The sequence below is a fragment of the Lactuca serriola genome, chromosome 7 (assembly GCF_051521515.1).
Source record: "Lactuca serriola cultivar US96UC23 chromosome 7, Lser_US96UC23_V15, whole genome shotgun sequence".
Classification (NCBI taxonomy): Eukaryota; Viridiplantae; Streptophyta; class Magnoliopsida; order Asterales; family Asteraceae; genus Lactuca; species Lactuca serriola.
In genome coordinates, this window is record NC_136414.1 from 6,356,913 (window position 1) to 6,377,038 (window position 20,126).

Below are 20,126 nucleotides of genomic sequence, written 5' to 3' on the forward strand. Positions count from 1 at the left end.
TGTTATAAACATGAATACTATGTCTCTCTATGGCCTTTTCTTTATGAACAGATCGAATGAACATTACTCCAACGATGCTCATTTCACAATTCTTCATTTTTATCGTTATCTAAGATGTAGTGGAATTTCATCTTTACATGCATTGACCTTCGGTGATGTCAAGATTCTAACATCCTTCGATAATACATAATGTTCCACTTAAACTTGTTACTCGGAACAATTCCATGGTTATAAAGTCTCAAATTCAAGGTACACTCCTTACACATTTCTCTTGCATTAAAGTTTTCAGCTCACATTTAGATTTTATAATCATCTCTTTATTATGGAAACATTTTCATATTCCATATGACCATCAGTTCTGACCAGAACCCTCTCAATCTAAACGTATTACTATAGTTCATCCCAAATAATATCATACGTCCAACCATCCACAAGCTACCAATTTTCGGTAAAACTTTACAATATTCTTGACAATTGTTTAACAACTTTTGTCATATAAAATTCTAATCCTTTTTTAATTTCGATGGTTATCTTTTTGCTTTAAGGATTTTATATTTTTTGGATGTATGTTTAACAACTTTTGTCATATAAAATTCTAATCCTTTTTTAATTTCGATGGTTATCTTTTTGTTTTAAGGATTTTATATTTTTTGAATCAAGATGCATCGGAGATTTGGTGGAGATATAGGCAGCTGATGTTCATTAAAACCATAATTTGGGAATAATGGAAAGATAAATATGATAAATAAACCAACTACAAAGAAATATATGATGGAAAATATAAAACGAGATTGCATCCATCTCTCTTTGTATCCGAAGGGGGGCATGAAGGGGGAAATGTCTATAAAATTCCATACAACTCATAACTTATTACATAATTTGAAAGAAAAAGAAAATCAACTAAAGTTATGAATTCTTTTGGCAGATAAAAGAGTATTGGAGAGAAGCATAGCGATGGTCATTGGGCCCACTCCTCCAGGAACCGGAGTGATTGCTGAAGCAACCTTCCTTGCCTCCTCGTAACAAATGTCCCCCACCAACCGATATCCTCGCATGCAATCCGGATCCTGTTCATCATTTTTTTCAAAAAAAAAAAAAAAAAAAAAACGCTTTTATTATATATATATATATATATATATATATATATATATATATATATATATATATATATATATATATATAATTTGAAGTACAAAGCTTTTAAATGGGTAGATTATTCAAAGTATGATGTCTTCATAAGAAAAAAAAAAAAAAAAAAAGTAAAAGTATAATACCGTAATCAAACGAAATGAAAATAGGATGCTATAATACACAATATGATTATGTAAACCTTTATAGCAACACACTTACATTTCTTTATAAGCAATGTACTTACATTCTTTACCAATAGTAGCAATATGTAACAAATAAAGTACATTATTACCCATATTGGTACCAAAATGTATGTACATTTGCTATTATTGGTATAAAATACAGTAATGTTGCTATTATTGGTAAAAAAAAAAAAATTAAGTACATCGCTATTATGGGTAAAAATAAAATATACGAGTAAAGTAGGTTGATATTTCCTGCAATTTTCCCTTTTCAGATCAGTGAATAGTTGGACAAAAAAAGAGATGAAATAGAAACTAACCTCAACTGGATTGATTCCAACATCAATTATAACTGCACCAGGTTTGACCCAACTACCCCTCACCATATTTGGTTGGCCCACTGCTGATATGATGATGTCAGCTTCTCTAGTGATCTCTTCCGCATTTTCTGTTCTTGAGTGGACAACAGTCACCGTAGCATCTTCTCTCTAAACCAAAACAACAATATATATATATAATTAATAGCAACATAGTTTCATATCTTCCTATTACAGCATATTGTACTTTGGAAAATCTAACAATTATAGCAATGTAATTCTCAATGCCATTATTTTATTGGGGAGGCTTTTCAAAGTTGAGTGTATTAATAAGAAAAAAGATGAAAGTAGAATTGTATACTTGAAGCAAGAAAGCAGCAGGCGTTCCAACAATGTTGCTCCTGCCAATGACCACTGCCCTTTTTCCTTTGATGGGAATGTCATATCTATGCAACAACTCTATGCATCCTTTAGGTGTGCAGGGAACAAATGACGGTTCTCTCCCTCGCATGGCTAAACGACCCATATTCTCAGGGTGGAATCCATCAACATCTTTCTCAATGCAAACAGCATCTAAGATTTTTTCTTCATCCATATGCTGATCCAAGAAATGAATTAGAATCTATCTATACATATAGATTATAATCACAAAGAAATAATAAGCTTACACGAGGCAAAGGTAGTTGAACAAGTATTCCATGTACAGAGGGATCATCATTAAACTTTGAGATGTGGTTGACAACTTCTTCTTCAGTAGAATCCTCAGCCAACCTGACTTCATAGGAATTAATTCCCACAGAGTCGCAAGCTTTCTTTTTGTTACGTACATAAGTTGCAGAATCCTTCCTATCTCCAACAAGAATAACTGCCAACCCAGGGACAATTCCAATCTTGTCCTTCATTCTCGATATTTCAACAGCAACTTCTTCCCTTATGTCTTTTGCAACACGCTTTCCATCAATGATCGTTGCAGATGCCTCCTCAGTTACCTGTACAGCTGCAAGATAACTAATTTGTGAGGTTTTTACTTCTTTATAACACAAATCAATCAAAGATTCAAGGGATTCGGTGTGATATCAATCAAATGGAAAGGAACTGATATCAGTTATGGAGGATAATAGTGAGATCAAACGCATGCAAGTGAAAAAGAAACTTATTTTCAACCTCAAAATTGACAAGGGCATTAAATTATCAAAAAGAAACTTAAGAACTAAATCCAAGACTGAATTTATAGAACAAACCATGTCAAACAGAATACGAAATGTCTCGGCTTTTATTTAGGGTGTGGAAAGTAATATCGACAATAATATGAGGAAGTTACCACTGGGGGATGCAGATGAGCAGTAAGTGATAATGGTTCTGGGAAATTTAGGGTTTGATATGCCAAACTTAAGGGTATTTGAGCGGCGAAAATGAGAAATCGTGTTGGGGAACTTCTGAACTCTGCTGCTAGTGAAGTGAAGAAGTCGAGCTGTTGAAGAAGAAGATGATGAATAATCGGTGAAAATCATACTCGCCGCCGTCTCCATTAAAGCCATTTTATGTAATTTACAGATTAATTGAACACTCAAACCTATAACTGCTCTGGAATTGGAGTTAGGGTTTAAGCTTTTTGGGTGGGAATAAGGGTTTTATCATAGACGCGGTAGACTGCAGTCATAAAGACATTATGTTCGCAAAAGTTAAAACGCATCAGATACTACGATAAATCACAATCAAAACTTTCCTATTTCATAATTTAACAAGTAAAAAAAATTCATTAATAAAATAAAACTACAAAATGGGTATTTTTTTTTTTTTAATTGAGTCTTTTTCAAAGAAAATAACCTAAGCTTTTTTTTTCTTTTTTTTTAAATAATCATTTTGTTCCGAAGAGACTTCCGGAATAACAAAGTAGGATTTCGAACAATCGTTTCCAAATATAATATATATATATATATATATATATATATATATATATATATATATATTTATGTATAATATGTGTTTTGTGTTTTTTTTTGTTTTATATAGTATTTGTTTTTATAAAATGTAAATTGCAATGTAATCTTAAACTCTACAAAAAAAAAAAAAAAAAAAAAAAAAAAAAAAAAAAAAAACCCATAAACTTAAGGGATTTCTTTTAAAATCATAGTACAATGTTCAAATAGATTTTGTTCTCATATCCCAAAATATTTTCGACAATCGTTTACGAGATGACATGACCCATATATCGTTTTCACTCTCTATCAAATACGATTTACTCGCGATCAACATCTCCAAGAACCAACACAAAAAATCATACAATCCCCTCTACTGTCAATATGTTGTTGTGCGTCTAGGCCTTTTCTAGCGTCGTTTTAAACATATGAATGGGGACTACACCAGTTGGTACCCCAATACTTGATACTCATTAGGAGTTTGTGGATGCGAGCTCAGATAGCTATAAACCAAGACTCGACTTTTGAACAATAGCCGCTCTTCCAGTGACTAACGTGTATAGTAGTTTTGAATATTTTCAAATCCAAAGCACCTAAAAAACCAATGAGCACTCAACATATTGATAGGGATGTAAAACTACACAAAAGGTTGGAACTAGTTAATCATCAAATAACATTATATTATAAATTACTATTATTTAGGTAATGTAATCGAACCATAATTATACAGTATCACACTCTGATCAAGTTGGATAAACGGATCCGTCAGTCATGTCACTTCAGTCATATGTATCATTGTTGACGGCACAATCGTCCACCAAGCCTCGTCTCGTCTACGCTCGATCGACGATGAGATAGTGTGCTACCAATAAAAAAAATACAGTAAAGTAAGTATTGTTATTAGAAGCGTAGTATGTAATGATCACATAATTATATAACTTATATGTGACATCCCCAAATTTCACAGCCATAAAATACCGATTTGTTTATGCTTTGTTTTAAAATCAGAGTAATCATTTAAAGAAAACTGTTGCAGAATTTATTCCCAGAAAACATGATAAATACTTTATCCAAGCATCTCCGAAGAGATGTATTTTATTCGTTTTAAAACATTTAGGATGTTCTGGTCAATACAAACACATAAGCATAAACCGGATTACATTTATCTACACTACTGATATACATCTCTTTAATCTCTCAGTGTAATATGTCTTTGTATCGATACCTGTAATACAAAAATATTGAGTGGGTCAGGTTTGGAAAACCTGGTGAGTACATATGGATTTCAATCCCACAATGTTATAACATATATATATATATATATATATATATATATATATATATATATATATATATATAATTTAGAATTTACACAATATAAAATTTTCTCTCTCTCTCCCTCTCTCTCTCTCTCTCTCTCTCTCTCTCTCTCTATATATATATATATATATATATATATATATATATATATATATTATAAATTTTTTTACAATCAATTATGTTTGGTTTATGGAAACGGAAAAAAATAAAATATATTAATTTTGTGGGTTTACGACTAAAAACAAAGATAAAAAATTTGTTGAAAAATTATTTGGAATTTTATTTTTTATAATATTACTTATATTATTATATTATAATGACTATATTAATGTTATATTTTTTTATCTTATTAAAAAAATAAGTTTAAAATTATTAATATTTGTGACATCCCCAAAATCACGGCCAGAAAAGACCGATTTTCATTTATGCTTTTAAATAATTTCAGAGTAAATCCTTTTGATTTGAAAGAGTTGCGGAATTTGTTCCCAAAACAAAACATGATAAAATAATATTTATCAAATCATTTCATCAAGAGATGCATTTCATTATATAATCAAAACTCGGGATGTCATGTTCCGATACAAACCATGAAGCATAAACGATAAACATTACAAGTCATTCAACAAATATATACATATACAGACTTGTAAACAAAACAACAAGATGATCCATCCATCTTACGCCCTTGTGCCACTTCCTGTAATACAAATAAAACTGAGTGGGTCAGGCTTGGGAGCCTGATGAGCATATAGAGTTTTCAACCCATAATAATTAAATTATATTTAATTTCACCAACCAATCACTATCCCGATTACCCATTCCCGTTATCCTCACTTTACGTCCCTAAAACAACAACTATCTCAAGGGACCTAATCTAGGATTTTCATCGGGACGGACATCACTGCGAAGGGGTTTCCTCAACAATAGATATCCTAAAGGCAACCATGAGGGGGATAGAGTACACCGGTGAACACATCGTTCACAACACCTACAGGTTATGAACCTGCTAGCGTTCCACTGGACTGTCTAGAAAGAGTCTGTGGTCGTTATCCATACTCCGCTGAATAACTAGATCAACAACAACAACAACATCGAGGCCTCTCATCTATTTATTACACACCAACTATCTACCCATGTTCTACCCAACATATTAGTAGATAAGAATATATTTTCATACATAGTTTAAAACCTGTATATCATTTTCATTCAATATATATTCCACATAACAGATGAGGCATACCACATAACACGTATTCCATAGAAAACAATTCAGATCTATGAGATAGAATAAAGTGAATATCCATTCACACATACAATCACAAAATATACACATAACAAGTATATCATATAAAATACTTCATAGTTACTCGTTAGAAGAAAGTAATTGCACCCTCACACATGTAAACCACAATTTACTTAATACACTCAAACCGCACTTGTATTATTATCGTGTTTATGAAAGGTAGTATACACTCACTTGATTAGAAGATGATCGGACAGCACTACGACTTGCAGAAGTAGTAATCCACAGCAGATCTGGAAGATCTCCACAAAAATCAAACTTCTCGCGGGCAGAGCTTCGGCTCGAGGACCGCACTTCTCGGGATCTTCGGGATCTCGGGACTTGCCTCGGGGCTAGAGAATAATACCGGGGCTTCGGGGTATTTCTGGCACGCAAAACGATGCAAAACGGGAGAGAGAAGAGAAGAAATTGGCAAAATAGCCGGCTGCCTTCGGATCGCTTTTATAGAGGCTGGAGCCTCGGAGTACGCGGGGCGTACTGCAGTACGCAGCGCGTACTGCTTCCGAAATCGTCACTGCATGCGTCATCCGAAGTGTCGACACTCTCGGAGTACGCGGGGCGTACGTCGGATCGGACTGGTGACTCGGCCTTCGGATAATGCCGGATTTTTGATTTAAAAATAATTACAATTTATTTATCAAACTTCGGAAATTCATATCTTCTTCATACGAACTCCGTTTTCGACGTTCTTTATATCCACGGAAAGGTGAGACTATGCTTTACAACTTTCGTTTAGACTCCGTCGGCTAATTTTGATTTTATTTTTATTATTTATTTTTAATAGGCCGCGACAGAAAAACTTCGTTATAAATTCATAACTTCTTCGTTTGACGTCCGTTCTCGCCTAACTTTTTATCGCTTCGATACCAACAATGAGATCTTCGATTCTCATTTAGATTTCTTCGGCTAAAAACCGCTCGATCTCAAATCGAATATTTCAGGCTGCACACCGCTAAGTCGAAACTTCGATAAATCATAACTTCCTCATACGAAGTCAGATTTGGGCGTTCTATATATATTCGAAAACCTCGTTTTAACTACTACAACATTAACCAAAGATATTCCATTCATTTTACACTTAAATTTTGACGCTTATTTTTATTCTTAATTAATCAGACCACATAATTAAGCAATTAAACACAAAACACATAATACTTTCTTATTATTTCAAAATGGGTTACAAAGGTTAACCTAGACTATTACATTGCTAAAAATGGCAAGCCCGGAAACACAGACGTTACAATATTATTAAAGTTAGTAATAAAAATATGATTATTAAATAATAAACTCAATAATGATTAGGTTAGTGAAATGATTCTCATATGATAATGATAAAAAAAGTAAAGCTAGAATAAAATAGCTTATCTTTTAAGTTAATTATAAGTTAGTATTTGACAATATCACACAAAATAATTTGTAAACTAATTTTTTATAATTTATTTGACATTATGTATTAATAGACAAACTTATAAACCATAAGTTAGTTTTTTAGTTAATGCATCAAACACAACACAAAGTTTTTCGTTTTTATTTAATTTTATATCAAAAAGCTTCTGATTGATTTTGTTGAATACTTTTATATATATAAAATTTAAAACTACTAACTTCTAGTTTTGAACTTCCAGCGGTGTACCAAACATACCCATTTAATTTTGAACAGTGGTTCTATTGATTCATTTTAATATTTTTTTATATGTTCACGATTAATTTAATTTGCTTAGTATGATTTTTTATTAAGATTTTTGTTACGTATTTTTTCATATAAATCGGATTATATCATTGTGTAACATCCCGAAATTCAGATACAGGTATTTAACCCTTATCTTTTGTCAAGTTGTCAAGATTAGCCATTGGGTGAAAATTGTAGCAAATGAGTACGCTGGGTGTACTGGAGAGTACGTTGCGCGTACTCATGCGCTTAATATGGACGCGGACTCACCTAGGCACGCTAGGCGTACCCAGGGTTATGTTGGGCGTAGCGGGCCCAGATGCAAACCCTAATATTTGGCATGTGCACTATATAAGGAATGCTAAGGCTTTATCCTCAGCCACTATATCAGAGAGTGAAACCCTAAGAGAGCATTTCCTTCGTCCTTAAGCTTGTGTGTGAGTGTTTTGAGCTAAAAGTGCCTTTGTGTGTTAGTAAAGAAGAAGGAGAGGAGATTGTGGAGGCTAGAGTTTGAGGTTCAAGTTTAGATCTGAGTTCTTCAGAGGGAGCAGCTTCATCTAGAGGTAAAAAGCTCAAAACTTTCCTCTTTATTTTGGTTTGGTGTTGCATGGACCATTTCTAGGGTTAAAGTCCCAAAGGTGGAGACTTTATGAGCATAAGGGACTCCATGGACCTAGATATGTCCCATTTCAGTGATATAAGTGATGTAGATCCATAAAAATCCCAACTTGGTCGTTGTTATGGGGTCATGCTTGAGCTATGAGCTTTTCTAGGGTTGGAAATGGAATGTTATGGGTTTTGGTGACTTTTACAGCCATGCAAAGGCTTAAAGTCACCAACTTTATGGATTAAGAGGCTTAGAGATGGTCAGATATGAAAGTTAGACGTGCGTCTTAACTGTTTAAGACCCCAAAAGCTAAGGAGTCTGAAACTGGGAGTTACGCGGGACGTAATCCCAGTACGCGCGGCGTAGGGGGTCGCGTTCCCCGTTTCTGTGAGGTCGTCGACTACGCCCAGCGTACAGGTTTGGTACGTGCAGCGTAACCTGGAGAGTTGACTTTTGTTGACTTTTAGGGTTTGGTCAATATTGAGGTCTTTGAGCCATGAGAGGGGTAAAATGGTCTTTTACCCTTATGAGAGTGCTAAGAGAGGGAATAGTCTAGCCTTGAGAGTTGTATTGATTAGAGTGCTTATTCCATGTGATTAGGCGGAGGCTAGACCAGATTTTACCGAGTTACCCGAGGTGAGTCTTCTCATTATACTTTACCTAGAGTGGTAATTAGAGCTATATGGCAGAGTATCTTGTATGTTATTTATGTGATTGTGATGCACTGCATTATTTCTATGTGATTCATGTTGTGTATGTTCCAGAGTTTACAGAGTTAGAACCGGGAGGTTCACAGGGTTAGAACTGGAAGGTTCATAAAGTTAGGACCAGAGGGTCCACAGAGTTAGGACCGGAGGGTCCACAGTGTTATAGCCTCGAGTGCCTATTATGTGTTATATGCAGTATTTTGGGGAACTCACTAAGCATTTATGCTTACAGTGTTGTGTTATGTGTTTCAGGTACCAGTGAGGATCGTGGGAAGGTGTCGGCATGATCAGTACACACATGAGGAGTTTTTATACATTATGATCTTGGGTTGTGTTTCTATGGATTGATATGTGATACAATGACATTTTTATAATATTTATGAATGAAAGTGTGTTTTTAAAATGTGAAAAAAATTATTTAAAAATTTTGGGTGTTACAAGTTGGTATCAGAGCCTTGGTTTGAGGGATTCGGGTGCACCTTCGGGCGTATCTGAACTCAAACTAAGGATTTGAGAGATTTTCAAAATAAAATCACAAATTTTTCTCATAAAAAGTTTTTGAAAAGAGCAGTGTGTACGATCAAGTCAGAGTTGGGAGGTGTCGAGATCCCCTTCAAAGATCAGGAGTTTTCTGGGGTTGGCCGGTTAATATCGGAGATTTATCAAGGATTTCTCCAGGATTGTTGTTCCTCTCACCAGACTGATCCGGAAGGGCGTGGCTCTCAGTTGGGGCCCAGAACAGCAAGCCTCATTCGAGACACTTCGCCAGAGATTGTGCGAAGCCCCATTATTAGCCCTTCCGGAGGGAATGGAGGATTTTGTAGTATATTGTGACGCGTCGATATCGGGATTGGGTGCAGTGCTGATGCAGAGAGGGCATGTGATAGCATACGCATCGAGGCAGCTGAAGCCTCATGAGACGAGGTATCCTACACATGATCTGGAGTTGGGGGCTGTGGTGTTCGCCCTCAAGATCTGGCGTCACTATTTGTATGAGGTTCGGTGTACCATATATACAGACCACAAGAGCTTGAAATATCTGATGGATCAGCCCAACCTGAACATGCGCCAGAGGAGATGGTTGAATGTGGTAAAGGATTATGAGTGCGAGATCCTGTACCACCCGGGCAAGGCTAATGTTATAGTCGATGCCTTGAGTCGTAGGACGGAGAGTGCCCCGATACGGGATGTTTGTATGAGGTTGACAGTGATGACTCCGGTGTTGGACACCATTCTAGAGGCCCAGGTAGAGGCTATGAGACCGGAGAACCGCAAGAGAGAACGAGTGATCGGGAAGGTATCTGAGTTCATTGCCGATAGCCGAGGGCTTATGACCTTCCAGGGCCGGATTTGGGTACCATTTGAGGGCGGGGCACGTACCATTTTGATGGAGGAGGCGCACAAGTCAAGGTTTTCGATCCATCCCCGGGCCACTAAGATGTATTTGGACCTGAAGAGAGCTATTGGTGGCCCTGCATGAAGAGGCATGTGGCGTGGTTTGTAGAGAGGTGCTTGACCTGCCATAGGGTTAAGGTCGAGCACCAGTTTCCACATGGCAAGTTGCAGCCACTTGAGATTCCCCAGTGGAAGTGAGAACAGATTTCCATGGACTTTATCACCAAATTGCCGAGGACTGCGAGAGGTGTCGATGCAATTTGGGTGATCGTTGACCGGCTGACAAAGAGCGCTCATTTTCTTGCTATCAGTGAGAGCTCTTCCGCAAAGAGGTTGGCGGAGGTGTATGTGAGGGAGGTGGTATCGCGGCATGGTGTGCCGATCTCGATTGTGTCAGATCGAGATGTGTGTTTCACTTCCAGGTTCTGGAAGAAGTTCCATGAGGAGTTGGGTACGAGACTGCATTTCAGTACCACTTACCACCCACAGACGGACGGACATAGTGAGCGGACGATTCAGACGCTCGAGGACATGCTTTGGCCATGTGTGTTGGACTTCAGAGGGAGTTGGGACACGTATTTTCCATTGGTTGAGTTTTCCTATAACAACAGTCACCATTCGAGCATTTGTATCCTCCCTTGGAGTTGTTGTATAGGAGGAGGTGTCTTACTCTCATCTGTTGGGGAGAGTGTGACATCCCCAAAATCACGGCCAGAAAAGACCGGTTTTGTTTATGCTTTATAAAAATCAGAGTACTTCTTTTCATAAAAATGTTGCGGAATTTGTTCCCAAAAAAACACGATAAATACGTTATCAAAACATTTTCGAAGAAACGTATTTTATTTATGTTAAAACGTTTGGGATGTCATCGTCAATACAGAAACATAAGCATAAACGGAACTTACATTTATTTACACTAGTGATCTACATCTCTTTAATCTCTCAGTGTAATGTGACTTCATAACAACACATGCGATGTAAATAAACTGAGTGGGTCAGGTTGGGAAACTTGGTGAGTACATAGGGTTTTCAACCCACAATAATATAAATTATTATGTTTAAGTATTTAAACAATCAACCCAATTACCCATCCCCATTATCTTCCTTATTCTACTTTAAGAATTCAGCTATTCCTTGTTTATTTATTCCTAAGGGTTATCCTAAGGAATAGGAACGAAATCCATCGTTGCCAAGGTTTACTCAACGGGTACTAAATCCATAGTTCCCAAGGTTTATCTCGTTTATTGACAGTATCGTTTCCGAGACTCCTCTCGCAATACAGGTCAATGGGTTTTATCTCGTTTATCGACGGTATCGTTTCCGAGACTCTATTCGCAATACATGTCGATGGGTTTTTAGAGTACACCTGGTGAATACACAGTTCAAAACACCTACAGGTTGCAAGCCTGCTAGTGTCCACTGGACTGTCTAGAATAGTCTGTGGTTGTCATCCATACTCTGCTGGATGACGGGACCATCAATTGGGAAAAAGGCTTTTCTCATGGTTCACCTCTCACCCTTACCTCATGGTCTATATTACCTCTTCCTCATTTTATTTTTGTCACACAGAAACCATTCATCTACCCATGTTTTATCCCAACATATTTGTAGATATAAAATACATATACAGTTTAAATCATTTAAAACATGTATAAAATCGTTTACTGAGCATAGACAGCAAGTAAACAGACAATATGCACACATAGCACGTAGTAAGTACTTCATATCTATGTGTAAGTTGAAGGGGACCATGCACTCACTTGAAAGGTGGTGAATCAGCACTCGGACAGCGCTTCGATACTCTCAAAACGATTTTCCTTCAATAAAACCTAGTACCAATACCACTAGGGTTTAGTCTAACGATAACCGCGAAAAATTAATTAGTCTGACTATTATTATTATTATATAAGCGTTGATAACACTCAATATAACTTATAATAATAGCCCAAATAATTATTTTAAGGACCTAATAACATTCCTATAGTTATTTGAAAGCTATATTAAAAATTGCGTGAGCGTAGCACACTTACAGCGAATTTTATCGAAAACCGGAACTTAATTGGAGCAGCGTTTCGAAACCGAAAGACTCTTTTTCTCGGGACTCCGGGAGCCTCGGGGCTTCCCTCGGGAGCTAAAGGGTTTTCCTAGGGTTTAGGGGAGCTAGAGAGCGAAAGTAGTGACATAAAGAAGAAGAATTGGTGTGAAAATGCTGGAGACCCTCGTCCCTTTTTATACCCAGCAAGGCCTCGGATTACGCTGGGCGTTCTTCGGATAAGGCGCCACCTGGACCCAGCTGTCTCGCATTTCATCGGAAGAGATAAGAACCGAAGTACGCTGGGCGTACCCAGCCTCGGATGCGGGGCGTTCTCTTCTTGTACGCGCTGCGTAGCGAGCCAGCTGTCATCCATCCCAAAGCGAGTCGTGGGCAACAAGGAACGACCTAGATCATGCCACGTCATCATTTTTGCATCAGACTTCGCAAATTTCACTCTCGACTTCTAAAAATCATAACTTTCGCATACGAGCTCCGTTTTTTACGTTTTTTATATCCACGCGAAGGCGGGAATGTACTCTACAATTTTTGTTTAGACTTTGTCGGCTAATTTTGGCTCTATTTTAAAAGTTATATTATTAACAGGCCGGGACAGGATTGGTCTGTTAAATTCTCATAACTTCTTCATCCGATATCCGTTTTCGCCCATCTTTTTCTTGTTACGCTACTCTTAACGAGATCTTCGATTCTTGTTTAGGTCGCGTCGGCTAAAAACCGCTCGTTCTAATATTCAAATTTCGGGTTGTACACTACTAATTTGAAACTTCGAAAAATCATAACTTCTTCATACGAAGTCAGATTTGGGCGTTCTTTTTATCGATGTTATTATTTTAACATATTCTACGACTTTCGTTTAGATCGCTAAGGCTAAGTCTCGTTCTATCGTAAATTCACTATTTACGCTTCGCGATATCGTGTCGGTTCTGTCGCGAAACTTCGACGGGTCATAACTTCTTCGTTATAACTCGGATTCCGACGTTCTTTATATGCACGGAAACCTTGTGACATATTCTAAAACTTGGTTAAGATTATTTATTCTTAATAATCTTTTGTCGAAAAGTCATTTTCGACCCCTATTGCCTCTAAATTGACTAGCCCGGATCTACGGGCGTTACAGAGAGGTAGGGCAACGAGTGATAGGCAGCACTGAGATAGTGCTTCAGACGACATAGCAGATACATCATGTTAGACAGAGGTTGTTGACGGCTCAGAGTCGCCAGAAGAGTTATGCGGATAGGCGATGATCCAAGCTTGAGTTCTAGGTGGGAGACCTCGTACTCCTAAAAGTGTCTCCTTGGAAAGGAGTGACTCGTTTCAAGAAAAGGGGCAAGTTGGGGCCCCAGTATATTGGGCCATTCAAGGTGACCGCGAGGATGGGTAAGGTAGCATATCGTTTGGAGCTACCTGCAGAGTTGAGCCAGATTCATGATACCTTCCACGTGTCTCAGCTAAGGAAGTGTATAGCCGACGAGTCGGCAGCGGTGCCGTTGGAGGATATCCAGGTGGACGCGAGTCTGAATTATGTTAAGAGACCGATCGCGATCTTGGACCGGAAGATCAAGGTTATGAGGAACAAGGAGGTGCCTCTGGTTCAGGTCCAGTGGCAACATCGGAGGGGGTCCGACCTGACTTGGGAGTCGGAGTCAGAGATGCGGGAGCAGCATCTGGAGTTGTTTTCAGCATAAGACTTCAAGGGCGAAATTTGGTTCTAGTAGGGGAGAATTGTAACATCCCGAAATTCAGGTACAACTATTTAACCCTTATCTTTTGTCAAGTTGTCAAGATTAGCCCTTAGGTGAAAATTGTAGCAAATGAGTACGCTAGGCATACTGGAGAGTACGATGTGCATACTCATGCGCTTAATATGGACGCGGACTCGCCTAGGTACGCTGGGCGTAGTGGGCCCAGATGCAAACCCTAATATTTGGCTTGTGCACTATATAAGGAATGCTAAGGCTTTATCCTCAGCCACCATATCAGAGAGTGAAACCTTAAGAGAGCTTTTCCTTCATCCTTAAGCTTGTGTGTGAGTGTTTTGAGCTAAAAGTGCCTTTGTGTGTTAGTAAAGAAGAAGGAGAGGAGCTTGTGGAGGCTAGAGTTTGAGGTTCAAGTTTAGATCTGAGTTCTTCAGAGGGAGGAGCTTCATCTAGAGATAAAAAGCTCAAAACTTTCATCTTTATTTTGGTTTGGTGTTGCATGGACCATTTCTAGGGTTAAACTCCCAAAGGTGGAGACTTTATGAGCATAAGGGACTCCATGGACCTAGATCTGTCCCATTTTAGTGATATAAGTGATGTAGATCCATAAAAATCCCAACTTGGTCGTTGTTATGGGGTTATGCTTGAGCTATGAGCTTATCTAGGGTTGGAAATGGAATGTTATGGGTTTTGGTGACTTTTACAGCCATGCAAAGGCTTTAAGTCACCAACTTTATGGATTAAGAGGCTTAGAGATGGTCAGATCTGAAAGTTGGACGTGTGTCTTAACTGTTTAAGACCCCAAAAGCTAAGGAGTCTGAAATTGGGAGCTACGCGGGACGTAATCCCAGTACGCGCGACGTAGGGGGTCACGTTCCCCGTTTCTGTGAGGTTGCCGGGTACGCCCAACGTACAGGTTTGGTATGCGCAGTGTAACCCGGAGAGTTGACTTTTGTTGACTTTTAGGGTTTGGTCAATATTGAGGTCTTTGAGCCATGAGAGGGGTAACATGGTCTTTTACCCTTCTGAGAGTGCTAAGAGAGGGAATAGTCTAGCCTTGAGAGTTGTATTGATTAGAGTGCTTATTCCATGTGATTAGGCGGAAGCTAGACCAAATTTTACCGAGTTCGAGATTACCGAGTTACCCGAGGTGAGTCTTCTCACTATACTTTACCTAGAGTGGTAATTAGAGTTATATGGCAGAGTATCTTGTATGTTATTTATATGATTGTGATGCACTGCATTATTTCTATGTGATTCATGCAGTGTATGTTCCAGAGTTAGAACAGGAAGGTTCACAAGGTTAGAACCGGATGGTTCACAGAGTTAGGACCAGAGGGTCCATAGAGTTAGGACCGGAGGGTCCACGGTGTTATAGCCTCGAGTGGCTATTATGTATTATATGCGGTATTTTGGAGAACTCACTAAGCATTTATGCTTACAATGTTGTGTTAGGTGTTTTAGGTACCAGTGAGGACCGCGGGAAGGCGCCGGCATGATTAGTACACACACGAGGAGTTTTTATATATTATGATCTTGGGTTGTGTTTCTATGGATTAATATGTGATACAATGACATTTTTATAATATTTATGAATGAAAGTGTGTTTTTAAAATGTGAAAAAATTATTTGAAAATTTTGGGTGTTACACATTGAGACGGTGTCATTTTAATCTAAATAACAATATAAATTTGTATGATTGAATAGTAACATTGTTAATTTTTTGAATATATTTTATATCTTTTATAACTAATTCAAGTTGCATCATTTGATTTGCTATCATAATTTTTTATTGTATTATGCTTTGTACAAATTCAAATATATAATTTAGATGGTTTTATATTTAAATCCCAAATATAATTTAGTAAATTTTTTTTTTGTAATGTTTGAATTAGCTTATAGTTATTTTAGATGAATAAGTTATTAACACTTTTGGAATATAAGGAGCTCTTAACATTTTTTAAAACTTCATTTTATGATTTTTAAAAGTTATTTCTAAAACCACTTATTCATTTATGAAATATTTTTTAGATTTATTGATTTATTTTAAAAAGCTAATAAAACAATAAATCGTTTTTATAAGTAACTCCAAACACCCATAAGACTGAGAATAAATATGACATGATAACAGGTTAAGATGATAAAATCATGATAATTATGCTAGTTAAAAAGATGAAAACTCGATATAGAAAATAAACAAAAAACATCCTCATGATTTAGGCTTCATGATTTTTGTGGCATTTTTTTAAATTAAGAGGATCATAAATAAATAAATTTCACATGAAAGCTTTATACTCCTTAATATATTTGTACTCCTTAATAAATGAAGAATTTTTTTTTGCCACGTGTCATTCTCCTATGAGTTTTGACACTTGTCATTTTGATATATTTTTGAAATAATACTCCTTAATAAATGAAGGTTTTTTTTGTCACATGTCAATCTTCCATGAGTTTTGACACTTTTCATTTTGATGTGTTTTTTAAATAAATATTATTCACTTGTCAATTTTTGGTTTGTTTCAAATTTTAAAATTAAAGTCATATATATATATATATATATATATATATATATATATATATATTAAAATTGTAGATTAAAAATATTTTCTGTTTACATTTTAATTTTATGTTTAATCTTTTTTTAAATCAAGTCGTATAATACGCGATCTCACATTCAGTATTTAAATAAAAAAATAATTACATATAATTTCCATATAATGTGTGGAATTAAATTAATTTTTTCTTTCGAAAAAAACTTTTTGTTTAAAATAGAAAGATTAACAATCTGTCAAAAAAATATAAAGTATTTTTGTCAAAAATAAAATAAAATTATGAATTAATATGAAAAATATCAAATATATATAAGGCTTTCATGTAGTTATCTATCTTAATGAATTTTGTCTTCTTTGGTCCGAGGAAATTTGACATTTGTTAACTGAATTTTCAAACATTGTAGTCCTTGTAATGGAGAAGGCACCTGTTGTTCATCATCACCAAATCGACATCAATTTGGCAACCAATTCACTGCTCTCTTACCTTCATGAAAAAATCTTCAAATCCTTTCATTAGAAACCCAATTCTTCAAATTTTGCAAAGTAAATGCAAAACCCTAGACACATATCAACAAGCTCATGCCCAAATCATCACAACTGGTCTTATCCTTCACACTTACCCCCTTACCCAACTCCTCTCAGCGATCTTATCCTCCACCCTACCCACCTCCTTATCCTACGCACTAACCATCTTCGATCGAGTGCCTAACCCGACCACTTACATTTTCAACACCCTCATCTCGTCAATCCTCACCCATCATAACCACCATGGCCAACGTACCCACTTGGCTTTCTCGCTTTACAATCAAATTCTATGTATACGAGCAATCAAACCTAATTCTTACTCATACCCATCTCTTTTCAAGGCATGTGGGTCTAACCCCATTTGGGTCAAACATGGTCGAGCCCTACACACACATGTATTGAAGTTTCTTGACCCCACCGAGTATGATCAGTTTGTTCAAGCTTCATTGGTTAGTTTTTATTCAAAATGTGGGAAATTTGGTGTTTGTAGGTATCTTTTTGATCAAATTAGTGAACCTGATTTGGGTTTATGGAATTCTATATTATCCGCTTATAATTCCAGTGCTGATGATACTGGTTCGTCAATGGAGGTTCTATGTTTGTTTAGTGATATGCAGAGAGGTTCCAAAATCAAGCCTAATGAAATCAGTTTTGTAGCACTGATCAATGCCTGCGCTGATTTGGGTGCTTTTAGTGAAGGAATTTGGGCACATTTGTATATGGTAAAGAATAATCTGAAGCTTAATCGGTTTGTTGTGACATCTTTGATTGATCTTTTTGTGAACTGTGGGTTCTTGGAGTTTGCATGCCAAGTGTTTGATGAATTGCCTAAGAAAGACATATTTTGTTATAACGCAATGATTAGAGGATTCGCTACTCATGGGTATGGGCATGAAGCGATTGATCTCTTTAATAAATTGTTGTTGGAAGGGTTAGCTCCTGATGATGTTACAATGGTGTTGATAATCTCTGCTTGTTCACATGTGGGATTGGTGGATGAAGGTTGTGAGCTTTTTTATTCGATGAGGGAGAGATATGGGGTCGAGCCAAAGCTTGAACATTATGGGTGCTTGGTTGACCTTTTGGGTCGAGCCGGGCGGGTCAATGAGGCCTTGGAAAAGATCCGGGCCATGCCCATGGAGCCTAATGCGGTTCTATGGAGATCTTTACTAAGTGCAACGAGAAACCATGGGAATTTAGAGATTGGTGAGGTGGCACTTGAGCAGTTGATTAAATTAGAGCCTGAAACTAGTGGGAATTATGTCCTTTTATCCAATGTTTATGCGGATATGAACAAATGGGAAGGTGTTAAACGTGTTAGGAGACTAATGAAAGATAATGGCATTGAGAAAGCACAAGGAATGAGCGTTGTTGATGTATAAAAGAGAGATCATCGTTAGAGATGGAAACATATTTGATTGTTTTTTAGATTATGGGTAGAACATTAAAAGGAATATTCACAAAAATGACAACATGAAGTTTGGGAATATATGGGGTGATTGACCTAATTTTTTCAAGTTTTACCAAAATAACTATCATTTCGGAAACATGGACATTTTGGACTTATTTCGGATTATCTTATTGTCACATTTTCCGAGCAAAACAAATACATTTTAGACAAGTTTTTTATTTATTTATTTATTTATTTATTTTTTTTAAATTTCAAGAAAATGTTTAAGACCAATGAACAAATCCAAAATTTCGAGAAAATATATCGTTTTTTACTGAAAAATAACAAAAAGATAAGGAAACATAGCAAATGAGAAGTGGATTAGATACAAGGGTGTAAAATGTGAATTTCGGATGAAAAATTGGTGATATTAGATATTTCAAAGACGGGTAGATAAAGTTTTTGAAAAGTATTAGATGGAAATGAGAATAAATAAAATACATAGAATATATCAGTGAAACCCAAAATGGTAATTTTGGAAATTAATGTTATTTTCACAAAACCTATATCTACCAAAATCCCGTGGTTCATTTTATTGTGATAGATAAAATGAAAATTGAAGTTCTGAAAATTTAGTTGTCTTATATTAAACCTAGTTCATCTTGTTTGATTCTAAAATTTCTCTTTGTGATATTATAGCGCTTTGACAAAACAAGTGAGTTAAACGAGTTGGGTAATAAGTCAAAATGTGTTTGAGTTAGAACCGATAAGTTTTTAGTGTGAGTCAAAGGTGGTTGTGAATTGTGATGACCCATCAACACATTAATGTTCATTTGTAATACAAACAATTAATATACTACCTCCGTCCCAAATTAATTGTCCACATTTTACTTTTCAAGTCTTTATTCTTCAATTTTGACTTTAAATAATTTTCTTTTTGATAGATAATATTTGATGCAAAATATATGAATGAATTGTATTTTAAATGTCTTTTCATTGTTATAAGTTTCATCAAATAATATATAACACAAATAAAAATATTTAAGGTCAAAGTTGAAGAAAAAAGACTTCAAAAGTCAAATGTGGACAATTAATTTGGGACGGAGGGAGTAATAGATATATCATAAAAAAATTATTTAAATAAAAATCTAGTAATTGTTATAATGATTAAGATGTTGAAAACGTCTTGATGCATTCTTAATTTTGAGTCACTTGAGTGTTAATGTGAGATAAAACAAGAACTAGTCCAATATCTCAAGTAAATGGATTGAATTTCGAGCTATGTACAGAATATCTTCCAACCCATGATACACAAGTTATTATAGCTGAGGAATTTGTGATGAATATTTGCTTTGGTAC

The 20,126-nt window shown here is 36.2% G+C and overlaps 2 protein-coding genes across 2 annotated transcripts; one reads left to right on the top strand and one right to left on the bottom strand.

Annotated features, from left to right (window-relative positions):
- Positions 1-714: 714 nt before the first annotated feature.
- Positions 715-3,303, bottom strand: EMB3127 (Amino acid dehydrogenase family protein). Its single transcript, XM_079010305.1, has 5 exons — positions 2,952-3,303; positions 2,299-2,627; positions 1,992-2,228; positions 1,634-1,801; positions 715-1,067 (listed from the first exon to the last, which is right to left on the bottom strand). The coding sequence occupies exons 1-5, from the start codon at positions 3,166-3,168 to the stop codon at positions 897-899; spliced, it is 1,122 nt and encodes a 373-aa protein (XP_078866431.1). The 5' UTR covers positions 3,169-3,303; the 3' UTR covers positions 715-896.
- A 13,907-nt stretch (positions 3,304-17,210) lies between these two features.
- LOC145063540 (Pentatricopeptide repeat (PPR) superfamily protein) lies at positions 17,211-18,866 on the top strand. The gene has a single exon (XM_079011137.1). It carries the CDS (start codon positions 17,341-17,343, stop codon positions 18,757-18,759), a length of 1,419 nt encoding a protein of 472 aa, XP_078867263.1. The 5' UTR covers positions 17,211-17,340; the 3' UTR covers positions 18,760-18,866.
- Positions 18,867-20,126: the final 1,260 nt, after the last annotated feature.